Below are 19,320 nucleotides of genomic sequence, written 5' to 3' on the forward strand. Positions count from 1 at the left end.
CTATTCAGTTAAAGCAGTAGCACCCGTAACTAGAGATTTTGTTCTTGTGTTTATATCTTTATACACATTTCTGCTCAAATAGATGTGTAAATTTGTCCACCAATAGAAATGTGGTGTTTGAAAAAGGCTGTAATAAATATTGTCTAATCTTATATATGAAGGTATTTCTTCTCAATGCTAGTCAAGATATTCCAAACGATAAACAAATATCGTAAAATAGTGATGGTTGCATTGGGTATTCGACAGGGTGTGTTCTATTGTGTACGCATATTTTCGACGGACAAGGCGACCTTATACAGCTAACAATACTAATTGTAGTAATTCTTCAGAAAACGTATTTTTACCGTTCTGTCAATAGATTACAGCGATTATCAGTGCTTTGGTGTGTTTCCAGAATCTAAGGTTCACCATGCATGTGTTTTATGATTGAATCTGAGCGATTACTATTTATCCTTAGGTCGTAGAAAGAATGGATCTAGGATCAATCACGGGTTGTTTGTGTTTAGTGTAATTACAGCTAGTCAAACCACAATATAACATCTACAAAATAATCTGGGTGACTCGAACACTCGTATGACAGCTATTTAGATGACCATTTCACATTTACAAAGCCATTTACATGAAACCACCCATTTCCGACTACCTTTAAGCCAAAACGTACAATATGGTCTGTATTGTTGTTGCATTGAAAACGACATCTTTTTGTAGCGTCAACAAAACACGACACAGTCCGGCACACATCATAGATTCCGTTTTTTATATTATTCATTACAATAACTAGTTCGTATAAACACGCGCCCCATGTATGTATGGAAGATTGGCGATTGGTGTCCATGCTTTTTGCGATGAATGTTTTACCGTTTTACTCATGAATAGATTTCCACGACACACACACACACACACATTTCAGTCAGCTTAGTATTGCGAAAGCTTGCATATCGTGCATAAATACACGATGGCAATAATTGAAAATAACTTTGTTGGGTATCCACAAGACCTGAAAAGTGAACTACGGCAGTGTTTCTTGATGTAGGTCAAGATATAGTTGACCACCCCCGGACAATATGGTCGCGTCCGGACACAATCAGCATTCCAAACAGTACATAGGTACTGGTCATCACCACGCATACGCGAGTGTCACTATTTGATTCATGATCGGGACTGCTCGACAAGGTAAGTTATATGATCTGACGAACCACCTCTGCTAAAGTTTACTAGAACAATTTTAAGTATAAGTTAATTCTACGTTCGGAAAGAGTAATCCTAGTTAGAGTTCCAACAATGTGTACACGGTCATTTGGAGCATTCTACAACTCGCGTTGCTTAGCTTGAATCCAGCCTTAATCGGGAATTTTCCCACAGCTATCCATGAGATACAACGCCCCTGTTAATCATAAAGTATACCAAATTTTAGCAAATGTGCCAGAACTTGAAGTCGTATGTACGCTTTTGTTTTTACCTTTGACTTGATTTTTTTCGAAGTAATATAGTCAGTGTGACCCCTACGCCCATGTGACGCACAACGAGTCCCTGTGACGCAACGAGCTGTGTTAAATCAATCACTGGCATGTCGTTGCCGCCAAAGAACATTATACATTGATATAGTGACCTTAAAAAACACCTTACTATTGTTCACATTTTATAAACAAAATTAGTGTAAATACGAAAGAAATTGTATGTAGTTGGATTTTAATTGTTTTTCTATGATTTACATAATTGTTATCACGTGGTCGTCACACCTCACTTTACTGGGAATACATGTGACGGAATGTAAAAAAAAATAATAATATCCACAATGGGGTATTAATGTATGTTTACTGCCACGCTCTCAGGCCCCAGTCACAGCCGAGGTCATCGATGAATAGACGACTTACCATTAAAGTTGATAAATGAACCCGGATTGCCCCCATAAAATAGAGCTCAATGACACCGACTCAATGGTGCGTTTCGGTAAATGGTAAACAGACTTAAATTATATGTACATGTACTGAAGACACAATTAACTGAGCATGCATTTGTTCAACTTGACGTGAATTTCAACTTTGACGCTAATATAAGCCTGTAAAAGTTAACGTGAACTTTCTTTGAACGTACTTTGTAAATGTGACCGATTATACTATTCGTCCCCGGGCTATCAGTACCCTGGCATATTCTGCATCGGTAGCTGTGCCTTTGCTTAACAGGATTTACAACTTTTACTTCAGACGCCCAGTCTCTATGGGGACTGTGACTACAATTCAGCGTCTACAAATCATTTAGTTTCTCCACAGAAACAATATACACGTATTTCTCGATAACTGTAAGTCCTAGTTGTAATAATTTGAACGTAAACTGCACCACGAAAGTGAAAACAGCTACAGGTAGTCGCCAAATACTGACGTTCATAGGGTCGTGAAACCACGACCCTGTACTGTATGTACCGCGCATTGTTGCACTGTTATCGGTGTTTGTTTACTCCGTGCAATTTATCTCATAAATTTGCCCAGCATCGGTTGCAATAAGTTTTTCTTCTTCAAATAATTGTTAATATCCAATATGCGTTCATACCGACGAGGGCAGCATACACATAAGAGATTGGAGATTCATAGTTTGAAAACTTACCTAATGTTCTGACTGATTCATTTAGAATTATAATACACACCAATTTTACTGGGCAAACAGATACGGTGCTTTTAAAAACAATTAAACTATTTCAAAGACAGAAAGTCGGGCCTCTAAATGTAGGTAATAAAGGGCGGCTGTCGTCGTGCCACGCATGCGCGAAATATATGGGTCTCATATCCACAAAGATAGCGACTTTTACTGTTGCGCAGATCAACGAGTACAAACTTAAACTTTGCCAAGCTTTAATTAGGTATTTTTTGGGAAAATCGATGTCAACACAGATGTCGCTCATGCAGCGCGACGACCACCGCCTTTTAACCAAATTCGCGAAATGTTCACTGTTTCCACAAACATTTCTTAAGACTATTGTAGTATATATCATGCTTCAAAACAATGATGTCTACCAACTTGAAATGTACCAGCAACTCGCTTATTTTGGGTTGAAAAATTCGGAAAATCAAAACATAAAATTTCGCAGTACAAAATTATACAGTAAAGGTATTTGTTATCATTGTATATACATTTCGTGACGTTTATTACTTAAGTTGGATATTTAGCTTGTTTGTTCCTGGGGGAAAGAAACGCAATTCTGACATGTGATATGTGGCTTGTCTGCATCACAACAAATAGCCTAACATAAAACAATAGTTTGCACCAGTGCAATTATGTTTTATAAATATAATTTTATAATTAATTATAATTATATTTCATAATTAATTAATTACTGAATTTAAACTAATCGCATTTGTGCTGATTTGACCTGTTTTTGCTCGTAACTGTAAGGTTGAGTGGCGCCGTTTATTCTGCGGCCAAGATATATTCTGTTCTAGTCTTACATGTAAACACATTGAAAACAATACCAGAATGCTGTAAGACTATATAGGCATTTTGCTTACGTACTCATTTTGCATACGAAATTATACGTGAACCTCATGTTGTGGTGCTTCGTGCCAAATTAGATCGTGGATAACTATAATCATCCTCGCTTCGAGCCGGAAATAAAACATATTACCAACCAGCAAGGCGGCAGCGAATTTCTTTTGCTCATTTGTTCAGAATTATGTTATTTAGAAAAACGCTGAATACTACGTCCACGCCCACGATACCAGTCATGTGGAAAGCGTCAACAATTCGTTGAATGTTTTTCATGACATGCACATGGCATTTCATTCCAAGCGATTCTACAATGAACCTCAGACTGAGATTGAACACGGTGATTGGAACGAGATTGTCCGATTGACCACACATCATCGTGTGGACTTTTCCTAGCAAAATTGTTAGGAACTGAACGGCTTATGAATGCCGTTTATCGTTGACAAGTTGATTTCAACCACCGTCTGTGTTTTCAGACAGACACTTTATATTCTGTCTGGTTTTGACAACCTCATGCCCCACGTTGCAAATAAGCTCGTCTGTGTTTTCTTTCCTGTAATTTATTCCATTGTATTCTCTAACATAAACAACGCATTGGTGGCGTTTATTTCACCTCTAAAAGTAAATGGTCTAGCTGAACAAATCACTACTATTTTTCATTTTATTTCATGGCGCCACTCACCTTTGAAAAATAGAAAATATAATGCAATGAATCACTGTTTCTCGTGTTTTTGTGGAGCTTTTAGTCACCGTTGTTGATTTGGGTGAGGGCGACTTCATTTGAATAATAAACTCCGCCCGCGCTTGTTTATACATGTATACCATGTCGGCATGATTTTCGTGCTGGCCCTGCATTTGTGGCAGTGTTGAAAACATTTATTTTCCCTGCGATAAAAAATCCTATTATCTATCATTACTTGACAGAAGATGGAGCCAATTATGTTGTAGAAATATCTATTCCTTTATGAGAATGTCTGATGAAAAATATATTAGAAAAATATTACAAAGCGATTCAGCAAAAAAAAGAAATCGATAATAAACAGTTGGCAAGGAAACCGCCATCATATTAAAAATGGAATCACACATATTTCATATACTAGAATGCGCGACACGTTCGAAAAATACTATTCTCCATAGAGACAAGGGATAAAGTGGGGAAAGACAGAAATAAGTAAAATACATTGTATACAATGGCCATGACAATATGTCACGTGATAGTGGTATAACAAAAAACTTATTTTGCCCTCATCATGGTTACTCGTACGTATATTTATTACATGTTATATAGTTTCATATGTTATATATATGTTATCTGTTCATTTTAACTCTGTTGAACCGCGAACTGGGTGTATTAAGGCCAACAAAAAACTTATGTTGCCCTCAAGTCGGAAAATTTAAAAATTGGGTCGGTCGGTCGGATTTTTTTTTTTAAACTCGTGAAAACTAAGGGTATTGTAAATAGCCGAGATATATGGGAATCAATCAAACGCATGCTAGATATTAAACAAGATCAACCCGAGGTTCAAAGTCGCTACTTATTCCCCCGGGGACCCTGGGGGATCAAACAACGGTCCGGGATCGTTAATTTTTTAGAGGAAACTCTTTGTTACTGCTTAAAATTGTGAGTTTTTAATATTTGGGCCTACTAAAAAAAAACACAAAAAAACGCGACCCGATATTTCATATTTTTCGGTCGGTCGCTCAGGGCAACAAAACATTTTTTTTTGCCTAATCTTTAGATATTTATATTGTGTATCTTTTAAAACTCTGTCCAGTATATACACTAAAACATTTATTTAGTGCAATCATGCTCCTTATTTTAGTCAAACTGTCTAAAAGTTGATCACATATAACCATCTATATTATATTTGACAGAATATTGATATCTTCGAGGATTTTAAAGGATCTTGCAATTGCTCATCAGATACGAGATGGGTAACAATCAGGTAAATTGATATTTGCCAAGCTGTGAAAGAATAAAGATTCCAGTAGAGTCCCACAATGAGTAAATATGACATCGATAGTTGTTTGTACCTTGGTGCTATTGTTCAGTGAAAGTAAATATTGTTCTATTTTTCTTTCCTAGGGTCAATATTAGTTGTTGGTTGACTCGAGAAAAGTATATTAACAATATAGGTACCAATATTGCACAACATGCGAAAGGTAAAAGGGAAGATCGGATGGTCAGCATTTACGTGGTTTGTTGCGTTGTCATTGATGTACGCCGTGTGGATAGTGTGGATACAAGGACAAGCAACATTATATTATGAAAATCACGTCATATTTAAGAAAAACACTATTTCCTCTAAGTTAACGTCCAAAAACAGAGGTATTGATAATATACGAACGCTTGTCGATGTAGATGAGTCCTCTCGACAAAACAAATCATCCAATGCTATGGAAGAGACTCAATTCAATAAAACAGACGCATTTAAAATGATAAATGTCCAAATTTATAACAGCACCAATGATACAACTGATTTCAACAGAACGGATCAAAAACAGAAACACTCGGGTTTTCCAACGCAATTTGATGGAAAGAATATTTCCAATGAAACTTCAGGGAACAAAGAAGTAGTCCTTGTCAAACAATCTCCAATAAAAAATGCTATTGAGCAGAAAGCCAAACCAAGGAGAGTTCGGAAAATCGTAATCAAAAAGAAAAAAGGGAAAGTGTCGAAAACTGTTGCATTCCAAAATGACACTTTTGATTCGAACCCCCTCCCGAGAACAGAAATTAAAAACAAAACTGGACGGAGACGTGGGCGAAGAAGAAGGAAACCCAAAGGCGAAGATGTAAAACAACTTCAAACGTATTTGACAAATAGTTACACAACTCTACAACACTGGAATGGAAATGCATCGCTTACGTTAGATATAAGACATCGCCTTCACAACTACTTGAATGAAACATCACCTGTTTGCACCCGCGAAAATACTCCTTTAGGTGCTAAGTATTATGACACGTTTTTCAATAGGTCTATTGATATTGAGCAAGAAAATCACGTGCTGCTACCGCAGACATCTCCACTGTCATCTGCGAAAACCTTTAAAACATGTGGTATTATTGGCAATGGAGGTATTCTCATCAACAGCGGATGTGGTGAAGAAATTGACAATTTAGATTTTGTCATGAGGTCAAACTTACAACCAATCAGAGGGTTTACAGTTGACGCAGGCAGTAAAGTCAGTTTTACAAGCATATCCCAGTCTTTGATGACCAGATATAGGGTTTCTGAAAATGAGATATATGTGAGAAATTTTACTAATTTGAATACTACTAAATTGTTAAAGGACTTGGAAGAATATAAAGGTTATCTTTTGTGGATTCCTAACAGTAAAGTTAGTAATTTGGCTTTCCAGGTTGTCGAACTTTTAAAAGAAATGACCTCTTTGGAAGTGTTATTATTTAATCCACATCACTCCTATGAAATTCAGAGGTTTTGGGGCTTAACTAAGAGAGGTCTTTCAACTGGAATGACCCTTTTGAGTATTGGTTTCTCGATGTGTGATGAAATACATTTATATGGATTCTGGCCATTTCCAAACGATTACGAGGGCAACCCCCTCCCAATGCATTACACCAATGACATTGCTTGGATGACGTATAATAAATACCACGACTACCCGACAGAATTCTCTCTTCTTATCGAACTTCATCGTATAGGAGCTATTAAAATGCACATTGGAAAGTGTTTATATTAAAATTATAATATTGCGTGCATTTGCGATTTATTTAACGAACATTTTACTGGAGATTTACAATGTTACAATTATATTGTGTATATTTCTGGATCTTACAAATACATCTAATAATAATAATATTAATACTAATAATATTTGAACTTATTTTGTTTGCCCTTATTTGTTGTATTGTTTTTATACATTTTTTGTAGGTCAGATTCAGCCTCATTATTTTGTTTGGTCAAAAATATTCGTTGCACCGAACGGTTTTCAGATGAGATGCTTATTTGCTCGAGTTACGGACATCGAGCTCCAAACATCGAGTTACGAAGACATCGAGTTACAAAAATGACCACGCTCACATTCTAGAAACCACTCCAATATTTGCGAAACCACGCCCAAATTTTAGAAACCACGCCCAAATTGTAACTCGATATTCAACTAACAGTTGACCAAACTTACAAGCAACATAAATTGTTACTTTTGTTCAACGTCCTCATTTAGTAACCCCAACTTTAGGTAACAGTTAACCGATTTACGGGCAACATATATTTTATTTAAGGTTTATGTTTCCCGTAACTCGAATTTTGTTTAACAGTTAATCAACATTCGATTTACTAAATTTGAACGTTAAACAAAACAAAACAAAAACTATGTTGCCTGTAACTCGATGTTTGGTTAACTGTTAATTAAAGTTCGAGTTACTACTAAATTTGAACGTTAAACAAAAACAAAAATGTATGTTGCCCGTTACTCGAAGTTCTGTTAACTGTTGATTGGACATTGAGTTACAATTTGGGCGTGGTTTCGCAAAAGTGAGGATGGTTTATGAAATACGGGCGTTTTCGTGACTCGATGTTTTAAACATCTATAACGCGAACAATTCGACATCTCGGCTAACAAATATCTGACGAGAGAAAATAACACATTTTGTCACGCATTGAACACATCTGATTATATCCCAGATACTATACACACAACATATTGAAGATTTGAATAGCTGATTTCAAGTAGAAGCCGAAACAACATTTTGAACGAAAATCACTAGGATATCCATCATGGGAAAATGGAGACATATATACAAAAACACTCCTAATCACGCAAATGTGTCGCCATATCAAATATAATGGAAGAACATTTAGAATACAAATAATTAATTGACACATAAAGATCAATCTTGGAATTACTGAACAGGAAAATCGCATGTGTACCGAAATTTAGTCGATTGCTCTCCGTACTCATAGATAATTTCGAAAGAATTCATCAATAACGTTTAGAGTTATGAATGAAAAATGATTCTTTGCATGATAACCTTGCTCATATCAAAACCAAATTTTAATGTGTTCGTGCTTGTACCAATTCCTAGATTTTTTATCAGAACTCTCTCGGCAACTATTTTTTGGGAAATAATGTTTAAAAATAATACAGCATTAGTACCAATTTTAGTACAAATTTGGTTACTTGTGTGTGCTGACATGGAATGCATGTCTTGGCTGACAGAACAAGGTAGTTTTATCAATCTTCTCTAAAATTATTAAATTTAACTTTTGGAAAATGAAAAGTGTTTCTTCACATTTCAAAATTTCGTTCTGAAAAGAGCACATATTGGTATGGGTATGAATATTATTGAATATTTTCGAAAAATTTACTTTTAATTTAGTGATAACAGTTCCCTCCCATAATGCATTGCACATAGTATGCTCAGTAATTTCAATTCTACTTAAATAAAAATATGATTTTTATTGTGAGTCACTTTTCAACTGATTTTGGTTGCAGAGACATGCGGTTTAGCTAAACCATTTATAGTAATTTGATTGGGGTGAATTTGCAATGAGAAAGGGGCCATGCCCCTGTTTTTAAACGGAATGTGCTATAAAAGTTCCGGGGAATCTAATCCGCAATACGTAAATGGGCGTGTCCGTGTGCGTGAGCGTTGACCTTTCGTGATGTGTCATTGTCATCATACAATTCCTAATTTCCGAGTTACTATTTTTCTCACGAAATTCGATAGAGGGCGTTCTCAAAGTTCCCGGATGACAGTCCGTTCAACGTTCTTGGTGGGGTTGAAATTTGAGCGGCGTCTGCTGTAAGCAATATATTATTAGTTACTGTTGCCGAAGTCTTATTTTTTACAAACGTTTTGCAAGAATTGGTCAAAATGGTTAACTGGCATTGTAATGCCCCAGACTATTCCTTGGGTTCGATTAAAAAGAAAAAAACAGCGAAATATCCTGAGATGAAAGGCGTAACTTTTCATACATTTCTTTCGTCCAAGAAATCAACACTTTCAACGCCAGTGGATTCGAATGCGTCGTTGGGAATCTGAGTGGACGCCAAACTATATTCCCGGGTTTGTTCACGGCATTTTCCATCCTGCGCCAGTAATTTTTTAGTTCAATAACTGGAGACAGCCGTCTTTCAACCGCAGTTATACATCGATTGAAAAACGAAGATTCTGTCAGCTTCCCGAGACGAGCGCAAACGAAAACATTGAGCCGGATTTGATGAAAAATTCGCTCGTTGCTGATTCCCACACCGATCTTCTTGTTCAGAATCCTTATGATGGCATTTGTTTCGAATTTGAAGTTAAAATAACTACGGAAGGAAAAAAACGTGTGTCCATTTATGATAACTGCATCTGCTAATCGCCTGGTGAATAAAATATTAAATCAAACTCACACTACACAGTTACAAACACCAGAAACTATTTTAGAGTTTGATTTAATAATAAACCATGGCTTGTAAGGATTTTCCTTCATGGACCATTGCCGAATACACTCTGCCATAATGAAAATAAATTCTGTGTTCTGCACATGATGAAGCTTTACGGAAATTATGAAGTAAGTAACCATTAATAAGTCGATATTCTTTCAGTCTGGCTGTTGTCCAGTCACTTCGATGCAACAAATATGCGAACATATCAGCTATTTCAAACAAAGGCAAAGTATGAAGTTTTTTTTGCCAAGTTTTTACGTTACACGGATCTACCAGAGTTATCGTCGACTCGTGTTTTACAGTACGACGATTGTTTGACTCTTGGCGAACATTTAACTCGTTTGCTAACACAACAAGTTCAAACAGTTTAGCTTTACGAACATTGCTGCAAGTTATACCACGATCCTGAAGAAATTTACGGAGTTCTGGGACTTTTTTGCTTTTCCAATCTATTGATTTACGCATGTAAGAATACAGAACTTCAATAAAAACAACCCCACTCAGGCTCGTCATCCGGGTATTTTGGATGCGCCCTCTAGCGGAATTCCGTAGAAAACTAACAACTCGAAAATTAGGAATTTGCTTACTGAAATGATGGCAAGTGTACCCCATACGCGAGATCTGCATACTGATGATTTTCATGATGAATATTCATTTCTAATATTCAATGACGAACATCCCGTTCCAGATAGCTCAATGGACAGCGTGTCTGATCCGTGGTACATCGTGGTCATTCCAGGATGTAAACTCGTTCTTACAATTAAATAAATACAACATTAGTATATTAGGCCTATTTTATATGATATTTTAATCGCGTGCATGCGACGTAAAACTTAATATATTGCCAAATATGTTGATTTCAATTATTTCCATGGAATAGCAAATTTAGTATTTTTTGGCAAAATTTTAATTCATTATCAGTATCAGTGTGTTTAAATTTCCGCGAATTAACATTATGGCATTTTACGTCTGTCAAATAACTGCCAAATAAATACGTGGAATCATTAATTACTAAGGACCTAGCGTAGAATTGGAAATTACTCCAAATAAACAAATGTCCATATTCGGTAACAGGATAATAGTATATTTGGTTATTGATGAAATAGTACGGCGCCACCAGACGGTCTTGGTTAGCAAGCGCGTCATGTTTCTCTCATGAAGTTGACGCTGATTCTGCACAAAGGAAGCCGCTCATCCCGCCATTGGATGGCGGCACATCGTGTATGTGGTGTTTACAAATGACGTGCAGATGATCCGTGGTACATCGTGACCAATAATAAATTGATTGGTTGTCCAACTGTGAGCGTGTCTTTTATTTCTGTGCTAAATGTACAACACCAAAGTCCCGCCATTTATTTTACATGGTTGTTCGATCATAGTCGTCTGCACCAGTATTGCGAGTTCTATGTTTGGTTTACTATGTTGGTCGCTCGACACCATATTCACCGTCTCTCTCTCGGTACCGACGCGCAATACGGCGTCCTGGGGAGGAAATCTACTCACCACGCCACGCCACCTCGATACCTCTCCTTCCCGGAACATGCTTTCCAATACGAGACTGTTTTTTCTATATGTTATGTTAAAAAAACCATGGAAATCAAGCATTTCTGACATTCCGGAACCGGATCTCAGTTCTGTATGGACGGATTTTTGTTTAAACTTGGTACAAACATCAGACATCATGGAACCTGGATGCAAGTCATTTTGTTTTTTAGATCAGATAAATAGCTGTCTTGTTTAAACAAAGTTGATTCCAGGGCTACATCTCGGAAATTCCCTGACGAAACATATTCAAACTTTAGATATGCACATGTATTCATTTAACAATTCTTTTCAAGATGGCCGAATGACGGCCATTTTAATGTCAACTAATCTTCAAAATCAAGCATTTCTGCCAGTCCATAGCCGGATTTCGTGCAAACTTTGTACGAGCATTTGACAATGTGAGATGTCCCCGATGCACAGGTGACGTTAAACGTGATATGTACATCGAACCTTATGGGACATTCATGCACTTCAGTTTGTTTGCGATATCCGCCTCAAAATGGCCGACCGGTAGCCATTTTGTTTTAGTGAATGTAGTTTTGGAACCATATTTAATATATTTATTAAAGTTGAGGACTCACGGGGACTATGTAATTCAATTGCTTGGTATAATACCCAGTAAGGTAACAGATAAAGTAAAGATAAACTGGTATACAACCACTTTACCAAACCAAGTGAACTTCATAGCTAACATGTTACATGCGAACACATAAAGATAGAGATTTCCCGAAATATCAATCTGTATTCAAAATGGCAGTCTTATAAATCAGTTCGGCGACCATTTTTGCTTTGATTCTTGCGCTGACAGGGCAAGTTCCCATTTAAATGAAGTTCCCGGTAATTTGACTTGTCTGTTTGACCATGGAGGTAATAGGAAAATTACCTCCATGGTTTGACATTATGTTTACAAAAATATTCCTAGAGTTTCGATCTACACAAGTTCTCCAAGCTGAATTACATTTACCTGTCCCACACTGATATTTACACATTACTTAATTTCTGAATTGATTTTGTCAAATTGCGTTTCCAAAGTTCCTTTAAAAACGCATTACTAGTATGTATCTCATCTGTGGTATTTTGAAAAAAAAACATACTTTGCAGTGGTTCTAGCGTGAAACACTACAATTATTATTTAAGTGATTATACATTGCTATGGAAACAAAAGTATTCCGTAATAAGCCATTTCGCAGTGTAGCTATCTCTTAATGTATTCAGCGTGGGCCACTCCGTGCAATGAAACATCTGACACACCCTCCACGCTGAAAATACCTAGCAGATAGGAGAGTGTTTATTACGAGTGGCATATAATAATACACGACGCCTTGTATGAAAACACGTTTTTTAAAATCTTCAGTAAGTTTATTGTAATATAACCAAAAGAACAATAATTAGAATAAAAATTGCTCGTAGATGAGCATTCTCGCATATAAAACGCGCATCGAATGGATTATGATTGTCAACAATTGAAGCCTCGAGGAAATAATTTAAGCCGAATGGAATTGATTGCGTTCAAAGTCGTGCCTCTCAATGGCATTTTCCAGTGTGTATTTTAAGAAGACCTTGTCGATGCAAGCCAGTTAAGAGAGAGAATTCCGCTGGATAATCATGGTATTTATTGTACGTGGACCAAGCGATGTCATCGGTATAATGCATTGGAAGTGGGTTGCCCTCGTAATTTATTGGAAATGGCCAGAATCCATATAAATGTATTTCCTCACACAATGAAAAACCAATACTCAAAAGGGTCATTCCAGTTGAAAGACCTCTCTTAGTTAAGCCCCAGAAACTCTGGATTTTATGTGAGTGTTCCGCATTGAATAATAAAACTTTCAGAGAAGTCCTTTCTTTCAAGAGTTCGGCGACCTGGAAAGCCAAATTACTAACTTTGCTGTTAGGAATCCACAAAAGATAACCTTTATATTCTTCCAAGTCCTTTAACAATTTAGTAGTATTCAAATTAGTAAAATTTCTCACATATTTTTCATTTTTGTAAACTCTGTATCTGGTCATCAAAGACTGGGATATGCTTGTAAAACTGGCTTTACTTCCAGCGTCGGCCGTAAACCCTCTGATTGGTTGCAAGTTTGACCTCATGACAAAATCAAATCGGTCAATTTCATCACCACATCCACTATTTCGTAAAATACCACCATTTCCTACAATAGCACACGTTTTAAATGCAGTTTTTGAAGAGAAGGCTGAGGTCTTTGGCAACAATTGCAGATGCGATTGGTTGATGAGTATGAATTTGTGGGACATTGTATCATAATACTTTGTGCCAATGTGAGTGTTTTCTTGAGTACATATAAAATCAGTTTTATTTAAATGACGGTTAAGTTTGTTTCTTATCGCCATAGTTGCCGATATATTTCGATTCCAGTTCTGTAGTTTCGAAACTGTGTCTTTTAAATCTTGTTGAAGATTCGCTTGATTTACTGTCGGTTTCCGTTTTCGAACTATCTTCTTTTTCACATAGACAATTCGGCTTTTCTTTTTTGGTTTAGGCTTTGGTTTCGGTTTAGATTTCACTGTGTTTTTATTGTTGTTGTTGATTGGCGCCTTTTTGACAACAACGGCATGTACACCGGCCTTGGATACCTTGTCGGATACTTTTGAGCTGTTGCTTTTGACTAGACTTGCGTTGAAAGCAGCTGTGACGTTCGTAAAGCTTGTTAATTCTTTGCTATTGTCGGCTGGTGTAGAAGTATTACCTAGTATTTTCTGTTCATGGGTAAAATTATCTGGGTCGTGGTGTAACAGTTTTGATAAATTGTCATATCGCAGTATAACTTCTGTGTTCACGAACATGGCATTGATATTATTATTCCTTTCCGCTGCAATATGACTGCCCTCTACGTAACACCTTTTACCACGGGGAAGTAGGCGAAAATTTGCATATACGCTGAATACCGTACACAGAAAGCAAACCAATACAAACAAAATGAGCGGCTTCCCAAAGTCAGCACAGCAACGAGTTCGCTTCATAGTCCACGGATATGGCGACGTTACAGGATTTATCAACAATCTGCAAAAAAGGAATAAAACTGAAATATTACATTATTGTTGTACCTGTTACTAAAAGTAGTGAGTCGTGGTTGTTTATAGTGGTTGTGTAAACTACTATGTATGTGTCACTAAAGGTTTTCCTGAGTATGAAAAGCATGTTATGACATTGACAATCGGGGTGATACCATTGCATTGATATAACTGGGATCTTTGGATTATTATTTAAAGCGCGGGCGGGGGGGGGGGGTCGTCACCTGCGCACGCGCGGGAATTGAGTCCCAAGCGACGATACAACACATGGTAAAACGCAAAGGCTCATGGGTAGACGTTTGTTTGTAAACAATGACACGCTATGGCCATTTGACGCATTCGCAGGTGACGACTTTCCCGCTTTAATTGTAGATACATGTCATACTGTGGTCGCAGTAATTTAAAACAAGGAAGAGTCATGGCAAGTACTTTTTACCCAACAATGGGCGCAAATCCATATCATCAATTATATCACATACAAGTTTCAAGACCACAATAGTAGTAAATTTGACTGAATTCGATCTGACTAGACCTCTGACGTATATATATATAATATACTTAGTAGTAGTATAACCTCAATCGACATATCGTACTGATATGCGTTTACCGGGTCACGTGGTACTCATCATCCCTGGTATCATGCAGTCGGGCGTTTAGAAATTCGGGATTTCTTACAAACTTATTTACACTTTATGCATTGGTCACGGCGTATAACTAATATTATAAAAATAGGGACTTGTTCCTAGCCCGTCTTTTAGCCGACGTTATTTAGTACTGTGGGGGGGGGGGCACTAGAGATGTAGAAGGTTTATATAAATAAGGGAACGTAACATCACCGAATACTAGTATATTTATATACAAGTACATAGTAATAAAAATGCAATTATATATAATTTGTTGAGATAGAGATATGTTCTTGTCACAGGTAACTTGAACATGTAAATCATTATTCGATAATTAGACAAACTGACGTACATGAAACGGTATGCCCATGTACACATGAAAGTCAAAAACACTTTCCACAAATATTCACAGTGTTCTTTACGTAGTGACGTGGATTGACACAGGTGAGAAACTCACATAACAAAGAATGAGGATGTAGGTACCACAGTATTGAGGGACTGTGGTGGGTACCATCAACACAAGTGTTTGCGAACAAACATAAAGTAATATTTGATTTGGCTGAAGGTCATAAATTAACCAAGAAAATATGTACAGATTTATTTTGAACTTTCAAAAAAGTGGCACACGTTTCATTGGCATATAGAATATAGCATTGGCCAAATACATACACAAATAATGTGACTATAAGTCAGCAACACCATGGCAACCATGCAGCTAAAATGTGTGTCATGATACCATCATATTTTTCCCTTCAATTTTGGCAGTATTTCAAATTGTAATCACCTGTATTCGTTTATAGTGTATTAAGCTTATACTTTCGTTAAAGCCAAGGCATAAAAACTGTACATTTATCAATGCCTTCTTGATGAAGTTGTGAGCTAATATTGTAGCCTGATATTGTAGGCAATTGACATCATGCTCCAGACACGGGAAAACATTGTCGTGTATATAGATATACAAATACATATGCAAATACTATAGTATATTACATGCACTCTTACACTTTTTTAGATTTTTAATTGCGATGTCATTTTTTTCTTATAATTTTTAGTTAGTTTTTTAGGTAATTTTTTATTGTTGTGGAATTTTTTTACTTAATTGCCCTTATATTTTTCTCTGTTCTGTACTTTTAGTGACCTTACTGCTGTACTTCCCTAAGTCAGTATTGTGTCAATAAATATACTACAAGTATACATATTCTCTATAGAGGGACTGTGCACTACTATAGTATTTGAAGTTAACTAAATTTAAAGATAAAATAAAGTTTCCATGGTGAGTCGTAAAATCACTTTCATTGAGATTTTTAACAACGTCTACTCTGACTCATACCTGGGTGTGGTGTACACGTACTTTGGAACAGGACCATTATTTTGACCCGGTTTTTTAAGGCCTCTCGCCCATAACTAATATCCTGACCCTCCCTCTCCGGTGCCTCCATTTTGATTGTATATGCTCCCCATGGCAATGTATAGTTATCGGGGGGGGGGGGCATATACACATTTGGGCTGGATTGTTAAGATTAGGGTTTAGATTAGGGACGGGGAACTATTCCCTTACTGGCACCATGGATCTAGAAAGGGACTCCATGCTAGCACCTAGTAACGGTAGCTACGGTAATTTTTCCTTTACGTTCTGTTACACAGTAGCTCGCAAGCTTCCTGTTCAGCTTAGTACACGTGTCGCACAATTATATTTCACACATAATAACAAAATGTAGACCATGTTGTGATATCTTGCGTAAAAATAATAATGTTCATTTCAATGCAGGACGGTCGATTCGTCCCAAATCACATTCGTCCCAAGTCGATTCGTCCCACAAGTCGATTCGTCCCAAAGTCGATTCGTCCCACAAGTTAATTCGTCCCAAAGTCGATTCGTCCCACAAGTTGATTCGTCCCAAAGTCGATTCGTCCCACAAGTCGATTCGTCAGATTTAAGGTTAGCCCACTACTAACTCGCCAAATAAGCACAAACACATCCAAACAACGAACTGTTCACGTAAATGTCATGCACTGGCATGCGTAATTGTTCGTTGCGCCATTTTGTTTTTGCCGACGTTATATACAAATACACCTTACGTACAACGCTGAGTTATTAGTTAATAAATACAAATACACCTTACGTGCAACGTAGAGTTATTAGTTAATAAATACAAATACACCTTACGTGCAACGTAGAATTATTAGTTAATAAATACAAATACACCGTTCACGCAACGTGGAGTTATTAGTTAGCGTGTCAGTAACAGTTGGCATAAAAATTGACCCTGTTCAAGATCGTAATGCTGACTAAAAATTTAAAAAATGGACGAATGTGAATTGGGACGAATGTGAATTGGGACGAATCGACTCGTGGGACGAATGTGAATTGTGACGAATCGACTTGTGGGACGAAAGTGAATTGGGACGAATTGACTGTGAATCATTTCAATCACGGGGGTACCGAATATGGGGCGGTCATCATGGGAGTGGCCGGAATATTTGTTTAAAACAAATACTAGTAAGAGAAAATAAATTGAATTCAAAGTGTTGCAGGGAAAAGATGTTGGCACATTCAAGAAAAATAAAAATTTAGTGATAAGACAACAAGAAAGCAAAATTACACCGGTCACATTCTCCCAACCACCCCATGATTTAAGATGTTTGACCTCTAACACCATCGGTACTAAGACCATTAACGATTGTATTTCCGAATATAGCCCCAAGAAAAAAAAGGTAAGACACATACCTAACGAATTGCTGAGAACGCAAAAAAACTTTAAATGTTGTCAAATACGATGGAGATATATTATAACACACAATCTCGTGGTGCAGAGAAACACCAATCTTGTATCCGGTAAGCCAGTAAGGCAAGACCCACGCTACCCACTTAACACCTGAAACAATGTTAGGAGCGGTATTTGCATAACGCCCGAGTATGAATGGAGCGTGTGCGTGAGTGCAGTGTTGCGAATTAGAGCATGTGTGAGGTCGCCAAAGCCTCATTTGCATATCTACGTTCATTCGCGCGTGTGGCAGTTACGTTTCAAACCAGCCGAGCACGGCATTATTTCACACGTTTTAAACTTGAACTGGCTTTAATTCGGAGTTCCCAATACAAAGTTCCTGTGTTTATTTAGGATAATTGACATTCCAGCTTCAACGCAGACCACTTATTATGGATCGTTCATCCACAGTCCCTCAACACCAGGACTGTGGTTCATCAAAGTTAATATGATATTTGAGGTGGTTTTTGAAGGTCGGTATTTCTCTCTAGTGTCGAGATACACTCTATGACTCCCATTTTTAAAACAATTGATTGGAAATTAACCATACTTCGCCAACATGTGCATTGTATTTATATTTTATAAGTACAACACATTTTTGATTTTATAAGGCTTGTCCGAAGAATTTTCCACTGGCGAATGGGAAGTAACCCGAATTATGACCTATGACCTCAAAGCTTTCAATATTGCATTGAAACCCGGAAGCACGGTATATATATGTAATTACTGGGCGTGAACAGTTTTGTTTCGTTTTTACTTTAACTGTGTTCCATATAATGCTGAAACAATATTGTCTGTTGGAAAATGTGTGTAATGAAGCTGTATACTGGCAATTAAAATAAACCCTTGCCTGTGTTGCTTTCTTATAACATGAAATATGTTATAAAACACTGAAGAACCAGTTTGTTTTTGACTTATTTATTAATTAAAAACAAGGGTAATATTTTATTTGGCATGTATTTTACAATCCATTAACAAATAAATGTATGGAGAAATTAGGCAGCTTACAAACAAAATTAATTCAATACAAAATTGATAATTACAGCTCAGTTCAAAGTGCCCTCCACTGGATTCTTCATTGATCTGTCATGAATTCAAATATTCAGAGCCTCATAAGTTATAACATTATGCCAAGGAAAAATTGATTTTTTTCTGAAATTCTATTCTTTGGCTAATTCAATTCCTTTTTTATGCAAAAGAACTAAATTTTTTGTTATTCAACCCACCAATAGTTGCCAACGGGCATCATCGTCAATTCATGATAACCAACTTCTCTTTTCTCTTTTTAATAGTGACAGAAAACTTCAGTCTTCAGTTACACCCAAACTAACATGTTCATATAACATAATCGTGAATGAATACATGTACTTGGCATTATGTGTGTTAATATTTATGTGATATTGTTAATTTTGGAGATACAATAGCTGCAATTTAGAATAACCATGAATACAATAGAGGTAATTACCATATTACAT

General features: G+C 36.8%; 2 protein-coding genes across 3 annotated transcripts; one reads left to right on the forward strand and one right to left on the reverse strand.

The window, feature by feature from the left end:
• Window positions 1-1,076: 1,076 nt before the first annotated feature.
• On the forward strand, window positions 1,077-7,314 carry LOC144345883 (CMP-N-acetylneuraminate-poly-alpha-2,8-sialyltransferase-like). 2 transcript variants are annotated; one of them, XM_078006968.1, is made up of 3 exons: window positions 1,077-1,173; window positions 5,353-5,423; window positions 5,564-7,314. In XM_078006968.1, the coding sequence occupies exon 3, from the start codon at window positions 5,632-5,634 to the stop codon at window positions 7,180-7,182; it is 1,551 nt and encodes a 516-aa protein (XP_077863094.1). In that variant the 5' UTR covers window positions 1,077-1,173; window positions 5,353-5,423; window positions 5,564-5,631; the 3' UTR covers window positions 7,183-7,314. The 2 variants fall into 2 exon arrangements, with proteins under 2 accessions (XP_077863094.1, XP_077863093.1); XM_078006967.1 differs by lacking the exon at window positions 5,353-5,423.
• A 5,444-nt stretch (window positions 7,315-12,758) lies between these two features.
• On the reverse strand, window positions 12,759-17,954 carry LOC100378106 (CMP-N-acetylneuraminate-poly-alpha-2,8-sialyltransferase-like). Its single transcript, XM_002732060.4, has 2 exons — window positions 17,809-17,954; window positions 12,759-14,446 (listed from the first exon to the last, which is right to left on the reverse strand). Exon 2 carries the CDS (start codon window positions 14,404-14,406, stop codon window positions 12,946-12,948), a length of 1,461 nt encoding a protein of 486 aa, XP_002732106.1. The 5' UTR covers window positions 14,407-14,446; window positions 17,809-17,954; the 3' UTR covers window positions 12,759-12,945.
• Window positions 17,955-19,320: the final 1,366 nt, after the last annotated feature.

The sequence above is a fragment of the Saccoglossus kowalevskii genome, chromosome 1, assembly GCF_978046115.1.
Source record: "Saccoglossus kowalevskii chromosome 1, keSacKowa6.1, whole genome shotgun sequence".
Taxonomy (NCBI): domain Eukaryota; kingdom Metazoa; phylum Hemichordata; class Enteropneusta; family Harrimaniidae; genus Saccoglossus; species Saccoglossus kowalevskii.

What these genes read in the sequence shown, in the direction of transcription:
- LOC144345883 (XM_078006968.1), top strand. Translation starts at nt 5,632, where the DNA reads ATGCGAAAGGTAAAAGGGAAGATCGGATGGTCAGCATTTACGTGGTTT.
- LOC100378106 (XM_002732060.4), bottom strand. Translation starts at nt 14,406, where the DNA reads ATGAAGCGAACTCGTTGCTGTGCTGACTTTGGGAAGCCGCTCATTTTG.